General features: G+C 43.9%; 1 protein-coding gene across 4 annotated transcripts; it reads left to right on the top strand.

Moving 5' to 3' along the window:
• Positions 1-1,847: 1,847 nt before the first annotated feature.
• LOC149442145 (uncharacterized) lies at positions 1,848-16,481 on the top strand. Of its 4 annotated transcripts, none has more exons than XM_089656491.1 (4): positions 1,848-2,290; positions 5,485-5,585; positions 6,910-6,976; positions 13,993-16,481. In XM_089656491.1, exons 1-4 carry the CDS (start codon positions 2,257-2,259, stop codon positions 14,673-14,675), a joined length of 885 nt encoding a protein of 294 aa, XP_089512617.1. In that variant the 5' UTR covers positions 1,848-2,256; the 3' UTR covers positions 14,676-16,481. The 4 variants fall into 4 exon arrangements, with proteins under 4 accessions (XP_089512617.1, XP_089512614.1, XP_089512615.1 ...); XM_089656488.1 differs by having other exon boundaries at positions 1,854-2,290; XM_089656489.1 differs by lacking the exon at positions 5,485-5,585 and having other exon boundaries at positions 1,854-2,290.
• Positions 16,482-16,697: the final 216 nt, after the last annotated feature.

Genomic DNA, 16,697 nt, shown 5'->3' with positions numbered 1-16,697 from the left:
GAAGCTTGTCTCCCAAAAGTTGCCTTGCCCCAGGCACTGACAATCCACGCTACGCTAAAAAAAAAAAACTTGCTCCTAACTAGCTGGCTCCTAGATTCAAAGCAAATTTTTCAAGCCATATATATATATACACACGTGTGTGTGTGTTTGTGTGTGTGTGTGTGTGTGTGTGTGTGTGTATACACAGTGGGGATCAAAAGTTTGGGCACCCCAGCTAAAAATTTGTATCAATGTGCATAAAGAAGCCAAGGAAAGATGGAAAAATCTCCAAAAGGCATCGAATTACAGATTAGACATTCTTATAATATGTCAACAAAAGTTAGATTTTATTTCCATCATTTACACTTTCAATATAACAGAAAACAAAAAAATGGCGTCTGCAAAAGTTTGGGCACCCTGCGGAATTTATAGCATGCACTGCCCCCTTTGCAAAGCTGAGACCTGCCAGTGTCATGGATTGTTCTCAATCATCGTCTGGGAAGACCAGGTGATGTCAATCTCAAAGGATTTAAATGCTCAGACTCATCTGACCTCGCCCCAACAATCAGCACCATGGGTTCTTCTAAGCAGTTGTCTAGAAAACTGAAACTGAAAATAGTTGACGCTCACAAAGCTGGAGAAGGCTATAAGAAGATAGCAAAGCGTTTTCAGATGTCAATATCCTTTGTTCGGAATGTAATTAAGAAATGGCAGTCATCAGGAACAGTGGAAGTTAAAGCAAGATCTGGAAGACCAAGAAAAATATCAGACAGAACAGCTCGCAGGATTGTGAGAAAAACAATTCAAAACCCACGTTTGACTGCACGATCCCTCCAGAAAGATCTGGCCGACACTGGAGTTGTGGTACACTATTCCACTATAAAGAGATACTTGTACAAATATGGTCTTCATGGAAGAGTCATAAGAAGAAAACCTCTTCTACGTCCTCACCACAAAAATCATCGTTTGAACTTTGCAAATGAGCATATAGACAAGCCTGATGCATTTTGGAAACAAGTTCTGTGGACCGATGAGGTTAAAATTGAACTTTTTGGCCGGAATGAGCAAAGGTACGTTTGGAGAAGAAGGGGCACAGAATTTAATGAAAAGAACCTCTGTCCAACTGTTAAGCATGGGGTTGGATCAATCATGCTTTGGGGTTGTGTTGCAGCCAGTGGCACAGGGAACATCTCACGAGTAGAAGGAAAAATGGATTCAATAAAATTTCAGCAAATTTTGGATGGTAACTTGATGCCATCTGTGAAAAAGCTGAAGTTAAAGAGAGGATGGCTTCTACAAATGGACAATGATCCTAAACACACCTCGAAATCTACGGGGGATTACATCAAGAGGCGTAAACTGAAGGTTTTGCCATGGCCTTCACAATCTCCTGACCTCAACATAATTGAAAATCTATGGATAGACCTTAAAAGAGCAGTGCGTGACAGACAGCTCAGAAATCTCAAAGAACTGGAAGACTTTTGTAAGGAAGAATGGGCAAAGATACCTCAAACAAGAATTGAAAGACTCTTGGCTGGCTACAAAAAGCGTTTACAAGCTGTGATACTTGCCAAAGGGGGCAGTACAAGATATTAACTCTGCAGGGTGCCCAAACTTTTGCAGACGCCATTTTTTTGTTTTCTGTTATTTTGAAAGTGTAAATGATGGAAATAAAATCTAACTTTTGTTGACATATTATAAGAATGTCTAATCTGTAATTTGATGCCTTTTGGAGATTTTTCCATCTTTCCTTGGCTTCTTTATGCACATTAATACAAATTTTTAGCTGGGGTGCCCAAACTTTCGATCCCCACTGTATATATATATATATATTATATATGTATATGTATGTGTGTGTGTACACACACACGCACAAATACAATATTAGAAATATACAAATAAAATAAAAACAGTGATATTAAGTTGTATGAGAAAAGTGCTACATTACCTAGCCCAGGAACCCACTACTAATATTCCAAGTACCTGAAGAGTGGATACAAAGAAAAAGTACAAAAAAATAGAACGTTGTTCACAAAATATGAAATCTAGAAAGAAGTGATATTCCAGATCAAAGCTAAATGATATTAACATGGGGACCTGAGACAGAAGATGCTCTACATGTATTAAGCTTCATCAGGATGGAATGCTGATGACCGGGGATGATGACTGTATCAATGTGTTTGGTAGGTTCCTTCAAGGTGCCAGGACGTCGCGGTCTTCTTCTCCTTGGAGGAGTGGGAGTATATAGAAGAACACAAGGATCTCTACCAGGACGCCATGATGGACAGCCAACAGGCAATTGGCTCAGAAGGTGAGAAGATGTGCCGTTATTTGAAACGTGGCACCACTGCACTTAGTACCACTTAGGGTGGTATCACTACATTTTGCAGCACTTTAGCTGAGAGTTCTACTGCTTCATAATTCAAGAGATACATATGGAGGCGCCCCTGTGCCTTTATGGAAGGGACTAGTAGACAGGACAATTCGGTTGGTTTCAGGCCGGTTGGTAAGTTGAGCTGGGAATTTTTCTTTGTTGTTTTACATGTGTTGCCCTTCCATGTGCTCCTTGCTGCAAAGGCCAGTTATAGATCGGGGTGCTTGCCATTTGTTCGCACTTCCAGTGATACCAGTAAAAGAAATGATGGAAGAGTGGATGTCACTGAGACAGGAAGACATTCATAAAAGCTACTAATAAATGAAGGTTGAATGGAAATAACTCATGTGGAAACTCTTCCCCACTCTACTAAATAAGTCTAGGTTCACACTAGTGCTGGCCGTGTGGTCTGCGTTTGCTCGGGCATGGCAGCCAATTTATTTAAATGGTCAAAGGAAAAAAAGCGGCACCTTCTAAGTGCAGCATGTTAAAAAAACCTTTATTAAAATGAGTGGTAGAAAACTCACAAGTCATATGATGGGGGAGTGCTTTAGTATTACAGTGCATCTGCGGGTGATCCGGATCGTGCAGCCCCATCCAGTGGTGTAGGGTGGAATAGCATGGCGGCACTGGTGGCTCCCAGTGCTGCCTGTGGTTTCAGGTACACCAGGAAGATGTGCCGACATCGCTTCCGGTCATCCGGGTGGCGCACGTTCGGAACATGCATGCTCCCTCTTCAGGCCATAGCAGGGGTCATCATGGAGTAGGTGTAACAATTGTGCACAATAGGGACGTGGAACCTGTATGCGACAGCCATTTTTGTTTTTCATGACCAATGACCTTCCTCCCCTCTCTCCTCCTGAAAACCATGGAATTTGTAGCTGTAAGTTTTAACGAACTTTAAAAGAACCTCTTATCTTAACTAAAACACAAATAGATGCAGAGTCCAGACCTGGCCAGGGCTGTAAACAGCTAATTAGTCTTGGCAGGATGTCTGTTTCCACGAACTATGGAAAACTCTTTCCTCTTCCCTATAGTAAAACAATAATAACTCCGTCAAGCCGTCACACGTGACCTGTAAAGCCATTAAGGCTCTAGGAATGTAGAGCGTGCCAGAAAATATCTATTCCACAACGTGACAATTCCACATACAATTCATAGAATTCAACAAGAACAGGACACATTAATATTAGGTATATATTTGAACAGGGAATATCATACAGAACAAATCAAGGTCATATATGACTGTTAGCACAGGAAAGGGAAGAAAGCAGTCTCCTGCCTCCTGGGTGTACGCTGTTTGGTATCCCTGGGTTCAAAATACAATTCTGAATATTAATCTGCCAGTTGCTAGAATACCACCTGCACATACTGGAAGTTATTAATATTAGTATGAAACTGTAGTTGGGACTTGGTCCTAAATTTGGTGGCCTCCTAGCACCCATCCCCTAAACCAGATGATTGGTCAGTTGTTCTCTGTCCACACTCCATTGATATCACAGAAAAGGGACAGACAGAACTTGTTAAGATTAGGCTCTTGTTTTACCATCAACCAAGAAACACTCAAGAGGGCAACATTTTTGCTCGGACAATTGGACTCTGCTAAAACCAGGACTTTGCAAGTATTCTGCCTTCTGAACTCCTTTCTGTTATTTCTCTGTTGTATTATTTTTCTCTTTATAACATCTTTTTCTGTAAATATTTTAATTGCACCATTTTAGACCTTTTCATTAATAAACCCTATTTTGAAACATGTCTCCTGTATCCTGTCCTCAGTCTCTGACCGTCTCCTGTATCCTGTCCTCAGTCTCTGACCGTCTCCTGTATCCTGTCCTCAGTCTCTGACCGTCTCCTGTATCCTGTCCGCAGTCTCTGATCGCCTCCTGTATCCTGTCCGCAGTCTCTGACCGCCTCCTGTATCCTGTCCGCAGTCTCTGACCGCCTCCTGTATCCTGTCCGCAGTCTCTGACTGTCTCCTGTATCCTGTCTGCAGTCTCTGACCGTCTCCTGTATCCTGTCCGCAGTCTCTGACCGTCTCCTGTATCCTGTCCTCAGTCTCTGACCGTCTCCTGTATCCTGTCCTCAGTCTCTGACCGTCTCCTGTATCCTGTCCGCAGTCTCTGACCGTATCCTGTCTGCAGTCTCTGACCGTGTCCTGTATCCTGTCTGCAGTCTCTGACCGTCTCCTGTATCCTGTCTGCAGTCTCTGACCGTCTCCTGTATCCTGTCCGCAGTCTCTGACCGTCTCCTGTATCCTGTCTGCAGTCTCTGACCGTCTCCTGTATCCTGTCTGCAGTCTCTGACCGTCTCCTGTATCCTGTCTGCAGTCTCTGACCGTCTCCTGTATCCTGTCTGCAGTCTCTGACCGTCTCCTGTATCCTGTCCGCAGTCTCTGACCGTCTCCTGTATCCTGTCTGCAGTCTCTGACCGTCTCCTGTATCCCGTCCGCAGTCTCTGACCGTCTCCTGTATCCCGTCCGCAGTCTCTGACCGTCTCCTGTATCCCGTCCGCAGTCTCTGACCGTCTCCTGTATCCCGTCCGCAGTCTCTGACCGTCTCCTGTATCCCGTCCGCAGTCTCTGACCGTCTCCTGTATCCCGTCCGCAGTCTCTGACCGTCTCCTGTATCCCCTCCGCAGTCTCTGACCGTCTCCTGTATCCCCTCCGCAGTCTCTGACCGTCTCCTGTATCCCCTCCGCAGTCTCTGACCGTCTCCTGTATCCCGTCCGCAGTCTCTGACCGTCTCCTGTATCCCGTCCGCAGTCTCTGACCGTCTCCTGTATCCTGTCCTCAGTCTCTGCCCATCTCCTGTATCCCGTCCGCAGTCTCTGACCGTCTCCTGAGGTGGAGCTCTAATAGGAAGAGGTGGAGCCTAATGCAGAAGGGGCAGAGTTTACAGATGAATGGGTGAATCTTAAACAGGAAGGGGTGGGGGCGCAATTTTAGTCTTCCCTAGGACAGCACAAATCCAAAATACACCACTGGCTCCACTCCAGCTTGTCAATTGGGGGACCAATTTCTGTGCAAAATTACATTTCCATAAGTGCCCTGCAGCGGAATCTAGGAGATAAGGTGTGCTATGTAATTATCTGATGTGCTTGTATGCCAGTGTCACCATGTGTGTTTCCCGCAGGGGGCAGTAGTGAGGGGAATCCAGCAGAAAGCTGTGGGTGTGTCCCCTGCTCTCAGGACTGTACAGCGGAAGAGGACAGGACAGGTACACAGGATTATCAGGTACAATACGTCAACTAACCTTTCCCATCTGTTTCTGCAGACTATTCTGCTATATACACAGGACCAATGTGTGACTGTAGAGGTGCCGATTTTTTGTCCCTGTATTACCTGTCTGATTTCACATGGGATTGTTTCAGTGTGATCCCTGTATAGCTGTTCCCTGCAGGGGCATAACTACGGATCATGGGGACCCCTTTACGTGTGACGTCAGCACTTTGTCCCAGGAGGCGCGGGGTCAGTGTCAAACCCTGTAAAAGCTAATATTTTAATAGCACTTATACTCACCTTGTCTGGATTCTTTAAATCTTCCCTTTCCTCCTTCATTTTGTTTGTCATAAGATTTCTGCCACATTTCCTGTTCTTGGGGGGCTCCATTCTCTGTTGGGACCACTCTTACATGCACAGTCCTGTGGGAGAGACAAGCTGGCGTTGGATGCTTCCTGTGTATGTCGGTGAAGAGATGACTAATATGGGATACGCACAAGCACTAGCACATTGGGACGTGTAGTCCTTTAAAAGGGAATCAGGAGGTGGGGCAGCACAGTGGCTAAATGGTTAGCACTTCCACCTTGCAGTACTAGGGTCATTGGTTCGAATCCCAACCACAGCACCACCTGCCTGGAGTTTGCATGTTCTCCCTGTGCCTGCGTGGGTTTCCTCTGGGTACTCCGGTTTCCTCCCACACTCCAAAGACATGCTGGTAGGTGAATTGACTCCTGTCCAAAGACATGCTGGTAGGTGAATTGGCTCCTGTCTAAATTGTCCCTAGTATGTGTATGTATGAATGTGAGTTAGGGACCTTAGATTGTACGCCCCTTGAGGGTTAGGGACTGATGTGAATGTACAATAAGCGCTGCGTACATTGACGGCGCTATAAAAGTACCTGAAATAAATAGGGGAGGTTCTGTGATGATATCATTGCACATCCCTTAACCGGTAGTTCAGGGAAGCGGCGCTGAGCAAGCTGGAGGCTGTGATAGTAAACTCTGCTGATTTTTTTTTTTTCACAGTTAATAAAGCACTTGCCTCTTCTCAGTCGGTCTATGAAGAGATGATCATTAGAAAACCTGTGAGGCTTTAGTGCTTTAATAAAACCATACTGGATATGTGTTCTCTTCATAGGCACACAGATTTTCTATGTATAAATTGCTTCAACATCTCCCATTATGAGGGCCCCCTTCCACCTCCAGGCCCATAACAACTACATGGGCTGCTATGGCTGTTGTTACCTCCCCCCCCCCCCCCTGGTCCCATATAACCCGTACCTGTGTCATTTCAATTGGTCAATGTGTAAAATCCAGGATTATATGTTCATTTCTGACAGGTGGAGAGTGAAGACAGGACACTGCTACAGAAGGAGGGTGAACCTGAATTAGATCTCATCAGTGCAGGTGATTATCTGAAAATGTGTTCATTTTTATAAGAACTTTTTTTTTTTTTTTTTTTTACTACAGCATACGACCAGAAATGCGACATTTAAAGTGTATTTAAATTCAATCCCCCAAATCCCTAATTATCTTTAACATAATAATGTCATTTTATTGTTCTTCTATTGTCCCCTGTGACACTCAGGCTTCTGGTGGAGCATACAAGTGGCCTTTTTTTCTTTTCTTTATTTATAAAGTACCAAGCGTTCAGTAAGTGGTACAAGAACACAAGTATACCTATACAACAATAGATTAAAGTGATACTAAAGTCTTTTTTTTTTTTTTCTTAAAAATAACAAACATGTCTATACTTGCCTGCCGTGTGCAGTGGTTTTGCACAGAGTAGCCCAGATCCTCCTCTTTTTGGGTCCCCCAGTGGCGCTCCTGGCCCTTCACTTCCGTCGGGTGCCCCCACAGCAAACAGCTTACTATGGGGACACCCGAGCAGGCGCGCTCCCTAGCTTGTGGCTCTGTGTGTCCATTCACACACAGAGCCACGGCTCGGCCTTGCCCCCCCCGGTGGACGTGGTATACTTGGATCAACTTTACCTATAAATGTTATATCCAGTTATATTCTGTGTATCCAAGAAAGAATCCAGGACTTTTTTGAAGCAATCCACTGAGCTGGTCAGAACCAACTCTTGAGGGAGTCTATTCCACATTTTCACAGCTCTCACTGTGCAGAAACCTTTCCGTGTTTGGAGATTAAATCTCTTTTCCTCCAGACGTAAAGAGTGCCCCCTTGTCCTCTGTGATGACCTCAGGGGGAATAGCTCTACACCGAGTTCACTATATGAACCACTGATGTATTTATACATGTTGATCATATCCCCCCTTATGTATTATACATGGTGATCATATCCCCCCTTATATATTATACATGGTGATCATATCCCCCCTTATGTATTATACATGGAGATCATATCCCCCCTTATGTATTATACATGGAGATCATATCCCCCCTTATGTATTATACATGGAGATCATATCCCCCCTTATGTATTATACATGGAGATCATATCCCCCTTATGTATTATACATGGAGATCATATCCCCCCCTTATGTATTATACATGGAGATCATATCCCCCCTTATGTATTATACATGAAGATCATATCCCCCCTTATATATTATACATGGAGATCATACCCCCCTTATGTATTATACACGGAGATCATATCCCCCCTTATGTATTATACATGGAGATCATATCCCCCCTTATGTATTATACATGGAGATCATAATCCCCCTTATGTATTATACATGGAGATCATATCCCCCCTTATGTATTATACATGGAGATCATATCCCCCCTTATGTATTATACATGGAGATCATATCCCCCCTTATGTATTATACACGGAGATCATATCCCCCCTTATGTATTATACATGGAGATCATATCCCCCCCTTATGTATTATACATGGTGATCATATCCCCCCTTATGTATTATACATGGAGATCATATCCCCCCCTTATGTATTATACATGGAGATCATATCCCCCCTTATGTATTATACATGGTGATCATATCCCCCCTTATGTATTATACATGGTGATCATATCCCCCCTTATGTATTATACATGGAGATCATATCCCCCCTTATGTATTATACATGGAGATCATATCCCCCCCTTATGTATTATACACGGAGATCATATCCCCCTTATGTATTATACATGGAGATCATATCCCCCCTTATGTATTATACATGGTGATCATATCCCCCCTTATGTATTATACATGGTGATCATATCCCCCTTATGTATTATACACGGAGATCTTATCCTCCCTCATGTATTATACACGGAGATCATATCCCCCCTTATGTATTATACACGGAGATCATATCCCCCCTTATGTATTATACACGGAGATCATATCCCCCCTTATGTATTATACACGGAGATCTTATCCCCCCTTATGTATTATACACGGAGATCATATCCCCCTTATGTATTATACACGGAGATCATATCCCCCTTATGTATTATACACGGAGATCATATCCCCCCTTATGTATTATACACGGAGATCATATCCCCCCTCATGTATTATACACGGAGATCTTATCCTCCCTCATGTATTATACACGGAGATCATATCCCCCCTCATGTATTATACACGGAGATCATATCCCCCCCTTATGTATTATACATGGAGATCATATCACCCCTTATGTATTATACATGGTGATCATATCCCCCCTTATGTATTATACATGGAGATCATATCCCCCCTTATGTGTTATAGATGGAGATCATATCCCCCCTTATGTGTTATAGATGGAGATCATATCCCCCCTTATGTGTTATAGATGGAGATCATATCCCCCCTTATGTGTTATACATGGAGATCATATTCCCCCTTATGTATTATACATGGTGATCATATCCCCCCTTATGTGTTATAGATGGAGATCATATCCCCCCCTTATGTATTATATCTGTTGATCATATCCTCTCTTATGTATTATACATGGTGATCATATCCCCCCTTATGTATTATACATGGAGATGATATCCCCCTTAAGTATTATACACGGAGATGATATCCCCCCTTATGTATTATACACGGAGATCATATCCCCCCTTATGTATTATGCACGGAGATCATATCCCCCCTCATGTATTATACACGGCGATCATATCTACCCTTATGTATTATACACGGAGATGATATCCCCCTTATGTATTATACAAGGAGATGATATCCCCCCTTATGTGTTATAGATGGAGATCTTATCCCCCCTTATGTATTATATCTGTTGATCATATCCTCTCTTATGTATTATACATGGTGATCATATCCCCCCTTATGTATTATACATGGAGATGATATCCCCCTTATGTATTATACACGGAGATGATATCCCCCCTTATGTATTATACACGGAGATCATATCCCCCCTTATGTATTATACACGGAGATCATATCCCCCCTCATGTATTATACACGGAGATCATATCCCCCCTCATGTATTATACACGGAGATCATATCCCCCCTTATGTATTATACACGGAGATCATATCCCCCCTTATGTATTATACACGGAGATCTTATCCCCCCTTATGTATTATACACGGAGATCATATCCCCCTTATGTATTATACACGGAGATCATATCCCCCCTTATGTATTCTACACGGAGATCATATCCCCCCTTATGTATTATACACGGAGATCTTATCCCCCCTTATGTATTATACACGGAGATCTTATCCCCCCTTATGTATTATACACGGAGATCATATCCCCCCCTTATGTATTATACATGGAGGTCATATCCCCCCCTTATGTATTATACATGGAGGTCATATCCCCCCTTATGTATTCTACATGGAGGTCATATCCCCCCTTATGTATTCTACATGGAGGTCATATCCCCCCTTATGTATTCTACATGGAGGTCATATCCCCCCTTATGTATTCTACATGGAGGTCATATCCCCCCTATGTATTATACATGGAGGTCATATCCCCCCTTATGTATTATACATGGAGGTCATATCCCCCCTTATGTATTATACATGGAGATCATATCCCCCCTTATGTATTATACATGGAGATCATATCCCCCTTATGTATTATACATGGAGGTCATATCCCCCCTTATGTATTATACATGGAGATGATATCCCCCTTATGTATTATACAAGGAGATGATATCCCCCCCTTATGTATTATACACGGAGATCATATCCCCCCCTTATGTATTATACACGGTGATCATATCCCCCCCTTATGTATTATACATGGAGGTCATATCCCCCCCTTATGTATTATACATGGAGGTCATATCCCCCCTTATGTATTCTACATGGAGGTCATATCCCCCCTTATGTATTCTACATGGAGGTCATATCCCCCCTTATGTATTCTACATGGAGGTCATATCCCCCCTTATGTATTATACATGGAGGTCATATCCCCCCTTATGTATTATACATGGAGGTCATATCCCCCCTTATGTATTATACATGGAGGTCATATCCCCCTTATGTATTATACATGGAGATCATATCCCCCCTTATGTATTATACATGGAGATGATATCCCCCTTATGTATTATACAAGGAGATGATATCCCCCTTATGTATTATACAAGGAGATGATATCCCCCCCTTATGTATTATACACGGAGATGATATCCCCCCCTTATGTATTATACACGGAGATGATATCCCCCCCTTATGTATTATACACGGAGATCATATCCCCCCTTATGTATTATACACGGAGATCATATCCCCCCTTATGTATTATACACGGAGATCATATCCCCCCCTTATGTATTATACACGGAGATCATATCCCCCCCTTATGTATTATACACGGAGATCATATCCCCCCCTTATGTATTATACACGCAGATCATATCCCCCCTTATGTATTATACACGGAGATCATATCCCCCCTTATGTATTATACACGGAGATCATATTCCCCCCTTATGTATTATGCACGGTGATCATATCCCCCCCCTTATGTATTATACATGGAGGTCATATCCCCCCCTTATGTATTATACATGGAGGTCATATCCCCCCTTATGTATTCTACATGGAGGTCATATCCCCCCTTATGTATTCTACATGGAGGTCATATCCCCCCTTATGTATTCTACATGGAGGTCATATCCCCCCTTATGTATTATACATGGAGGTCATATCCCCCCTTATGTATTATACATGGAGGTCATATCCCCCCTTATGTATTATACATGGAGGTCATATCCCCCTTATGTATTATACATGGAGGTCATATCCCCCCTTATGTATTATACATGGAGATGATATCCCCCTTATGTATTATACAAGGAGATGATATCCCCCCCTTATGTATTATACACGGAGATGATATCCCCCCCTTATGTATTATACACGGAGATCATATCCCCCCTTATGTATTATACATGGAGATCATATCCCCCCTTATGTATTATACATGGAGATCATATCCCCCCTTATGTATTATACACGGAGATCATATCCCCCCCTTATGTATTATACACGGAGATCATATCCCCCCCTTATGTATTATACATGCAGATCATATCCCCCCTTATGTATTATACACGGAGATCATATCCCCCCTTATGTATTATACACGGAGATCATATCCACCCTTATGTATTATACACGGAGATCATATCCCCCCTTATGTATTATACACGGAGATCATATCCCCCCCCCTCCTTATTATACATGGAGATCATATCCCCCCTTATGTATTATACATGGTAATAATATCCCCCCTTAATCTTCTCTTTTCAAGAGAGAATAAATTCAGTTCCTCTAATCTTTCCTCATAGCTGATCTCCTCCATGCCTCTTATCAGTTTGGTTGCCCTTCTCTGTACTTTCTCCAGTTCCCCAATGTTCTTTTTGTGAATTGGTGCCCAAAACTGAACTGCATATTCCAGATGAGGTCTTACTAATGATTTGTACCGGGGTAATATGATATCTCTCTCTGCAGTCTATACCTCTTTTAATACAAGAGAGGATTTTGCTCACTTTAGAACCCGCAGCTTGACATTGCATGCCATTATTAAGCTTGTGATCTACCAGAACCCCCAGATCCTTCTCCACCATTGATCCCTCCAGTTGTACCCCCCCCCCCCCCAGGATGTATGATGCATGCCTATTCTTAGCCCCCAAGTGCAGAACCTTACATTTATCAACATGAAACCTCATTTGCCACATAGTTGCCCAATTACACAGAGCATTGAGGTCGGCTTGTAAGTTGGAGACATCCTGTAAGGACATTATTCCACGGCCAGCTTGGTGTCATCTGCAAAGACTGAAATGGGATTTATAATCTCAGACTCTATATTGTCTATAAATATATTACAAAGTAAGGGTCCCAACACTGAACCTTGGGGTACACCACTGACACCCCTACACCAATCAGAGTATGAATCATTAACCACTACTCTCTGAATACCATCTTTTAGCCAGTTTTCTATCCATTTACATCCGGATTTTTCCAAGCCTGTAGACTTTACCTTACACATTAGCCATGTGTGGGGAACTGTGTCAAACGCTTTTGCAAAATCCAGGTATACCACGTCCACCGCCACCCCTCTGTCCAAGTGTACCACGTCCACCGCCACCCCTCTGTCCAAGTGTACCACGTCCACCGCCACCCCTCTGTCCAAGTATACCACGTCCACCGCCACCCCTCTGTCCAAGTATACCATGTCCACCGACACCCCTCTGTCCCAAGTATACCACGTCCACCGCCACCCCTCTGTCCAAGGTTTTGCTCACCTCCTCATAAATAGAAATCAGATTTGTTTGACAACTTCTTTCTTTCATGAATCCATGCTGTCTGTTGCTTAAAATATTTTTTTCCAGCAAGAACTCATCTATGAGGTCTTTTATTAAACTCTCCAGTATTTTCCCAATTATAGAAGTTACACTAACAGGTCTATAATTACTTGGTAAAGATTTGACCCCTTTTTAAATATTGGCACCACATTGGCCTTACGCCAATCCAGTGGTACTATGCCAGTCATTAAAGAGTCCCTAAAAATTAGAAACCATGGCTTTGGAATGACAGAGCTCAATTCTTTAACCCCTTGGTACCGGCGCCTCCCGGCCCTTTAAGGGTTCCAGAAGCTGGGAAGCGGGGCAGGGTTTTAGGGTCGTGTGACCGCCGCGATTCGCCGTCACGGCGGTCACATGATCATGAAAGGTCCCGATTGAAAGAGGAGATTGGGACCTTTCCGTGAGTACCGGACATGTGTGCTGGGAGCGCACAAGGGGCGCGCTCTCAGCACATAAGTATTTTTAATTGCACACAAATGTGCGGCCGCTTGGTATTTGTGTGCGGCCGGCGTGAAGAGGTTAAGGACGCGTGGGTGTATGCCATCTGGTCCAGGTGCTTTATTCACCTTTATACTGTCTAAATATTTTTGGATCATTTCAATTGCAAACCAATGTGGATCATCTGGAGCTGTTCTTTTTCTTTTAGTTTTGTCTATCAGCTGTGATGAAAACCCCTCAAATCCATCGCCTGCATCTCCGCCTCCTGACTGTACTGCCACCTGCCCTAAATTTGAATGCTATTCTGCAGACAGACCACCCAGTCCAAACTCCTCTGCTGTGAGTACAAGATTGCTCACTGTCCAGGATGAAGAGCGGCCTTCTGGAAGACAACCAAAGGTGGCAGAGTCTGTGACAGAATGGCTGAGGGATCGGTACTCCTATGTTCCTCCCAGCAAGCGTCGGAAAGGCAATCCGGTCCCACTCAGGAAAGAAGCGAATAGCCCTGTCCCTGCAGCCACCTGGGAGACAGAACTTACCAAAGATCTGGATGTCATCATGAACCTGGAAGGTGCGCCTCAGACTGCCTACCAGTGCTCTGACTGCCAAGAGTGTTTTGACAATGCAGCGGATTTTATTACGCACCAGGCACTGCACAAAGCCGAGTCCAAGTTCCTGCCTTTCTACCATCCAACGTCTTTTGTGAGCATGGACTTCACCGGCAAGCAGAAACCATTTGTTTGCTTAGATTGTGGGAAATGTTTTATGTATAGGTCCGCGTTCACCAGGCATCAGCGAATTCATACAGGAGAGAGGCCCTTTGTCTGTTCTGAGTGTGGAAAAAGCTTTTCCCAAAATACGCACTTGGCGAAACACCGCAAGAACCACTAAAGTATTGCCTGAATTATGGCTGTGTTTAGGAATAGGTGAGATTAGGGTGAGCATATTATGGGTGGCTCTACCCCACCTTAACTAACAGTGTTGGATTGTGAGGGCATAGCCCACGGCACCCTACATACTGTATGTCCCATTGTTCATCACTAGAATTGATACCTCAAGACCCTCAACTCTACTTACATCTCTTCCCGCCCAGACCCTCAACTCTACCTACATCTCTTCCCGCCCAGACCCTCAACTCTACCTGCATCACTTCCCGTCCAGACCCTCAACTCTACCTGCATCACTTCCCGCCCAGACCCTCAACTCTACCTGCATCACTTCCCATCCAGACCCTCAACTCTACCTACACCACTTCCCGTCCAGACCCTCAACTCTACCTAAACCACTTACCGTCCAGACCCTCAACTCTTCCTACATCACTTCCCGTCCAGACCCTCAACTCTACCTACATCACTTCCCGTCCAGACCCTCAACTTTACCTACATCACTTCCCGCCCAGACCCTCAACTCTACCTACATCACTTCCCGCCCAGACCCTCAACTCTACCTACATCTCTTCCCGCCCAGACCCTCAACTCTACCTACATCACTTCCCGCCCAGACCCTCAACTCTACCTACATCACTTCCCGCCCAGACCCTCAACTCTACCTACATCACTTCCCGCCCAGACCCTCAACTCTACCTACATCACTTCCCGCCCAGACCCTCAACTCTACCTACATCACTTCCCGCCCAGACCCTCAACTGTACCTACATCACTTCCCGCCCAGACCCTCAACTCTACCTACATCACTTCCTGCCCAGACCCTCAACTCTACCTACATCACTTCCCGCCCAGACCCTCAACTCTACCTACATCACTTCCCGCCCAGACCCTCAACTCTACCTACATCACTTCCCGCCCAGACCCTCAACTCTACCTACATCACTTCCCTTCCCATCCAGACTCTCAACTCTACCTAGATTACTTCCCACCAAGACTTTCAACTCTGCCTACATCACTTACCAACCAGACCCTCAACTCTACCTCCATCACTTCCCGCCCAGACCCTCAACTCTACCTCCATCACTTCCCACCCAGACCCTCATTTCTACCTACATCACTTACCAACCAGAAACAAAAACCAAAAGAAAGTGCATCGGCCTAGTGCATTACCATATAGTATTTTTATTAATAAAACAAATTCCAATGTACTCACAAAAGTACAGGACAAAGCGCATGTAACACAATCCAGTCCAGTCCCAATGCTGGAATCTCATCCATCCACATGATATAGCTTACGTGTTTCAAGGGCTGTGCCCTCTTCATCAGAGCCTGATGAAGACATCACAGCCCTTGAAATGCATAGGCTATATCTCTGTAGATGAATGTGATTCCAGAGCTGGCAGAACACAATAGCTCAGCGTTAGAGATATCCGCACTAACATCGCATAGTTGGTACGGTGACCTCTCCATTTATTTTTTTTTTTTGGTTCTCCACTGGGTTGATCAAGAAAAAACTTTGTGTGCACCAGGCATGAGAGGTAAAGATCTGCAAAAATACTAATACCATTCTCTGTACCTGCACAGCTTACTGGAAGTCTAGAAAACATGTCCTGCAGCTTAAAATGAGCGTACTTAGATATGTAGATTATTGTATACATGGTATATAATGTATTACTCTGTCTTGAAAACCACTTTAGATGGAGGAGATATTATGTTGATGTGTTATTTTTTCTGGCTTGAAGTGACCAGGTTACTGTTCAGTATTGCTGTTAATATAATAAAGTAAAAAAAAAAGGCCATTGAAGCTTAATGATGGCTTGATTATGTGAAACAGTGACTAATATACAGATCCATGTGAAATGATCTCTTCTGTGGGATGAGACCGCAGCAACAGCATTTTCCATGCTTGACTCGGGGAAAGGAATCCATTAAGTAGTGTGCTAGAAGTAGAAGTCTCATGCGGATTAAATGCTCACCTGGTGGTCTATTGATTCGTGTTTAAGTAATTATTGCTTGAGGAAAGACA

Source organism: Staurois parvus, unplaced genomic scaffold, assembly GCF_062004578.1.
Source record: "Staurois parvus isolate SC_StPar_1 unplaced genomic scaffold, SC_StPar_1.0 ptg000909l, whole genome shotgun sequence".
Classification (NCBI taxonomy): Eukaryota; Metazoa; Chordata; class Amphibia; order Anura; family Ranidae; genus Staurois; species Staurois parvus.
This window is presented reverse-complemented; position numbering and strand designations above follow the sequence as displayed.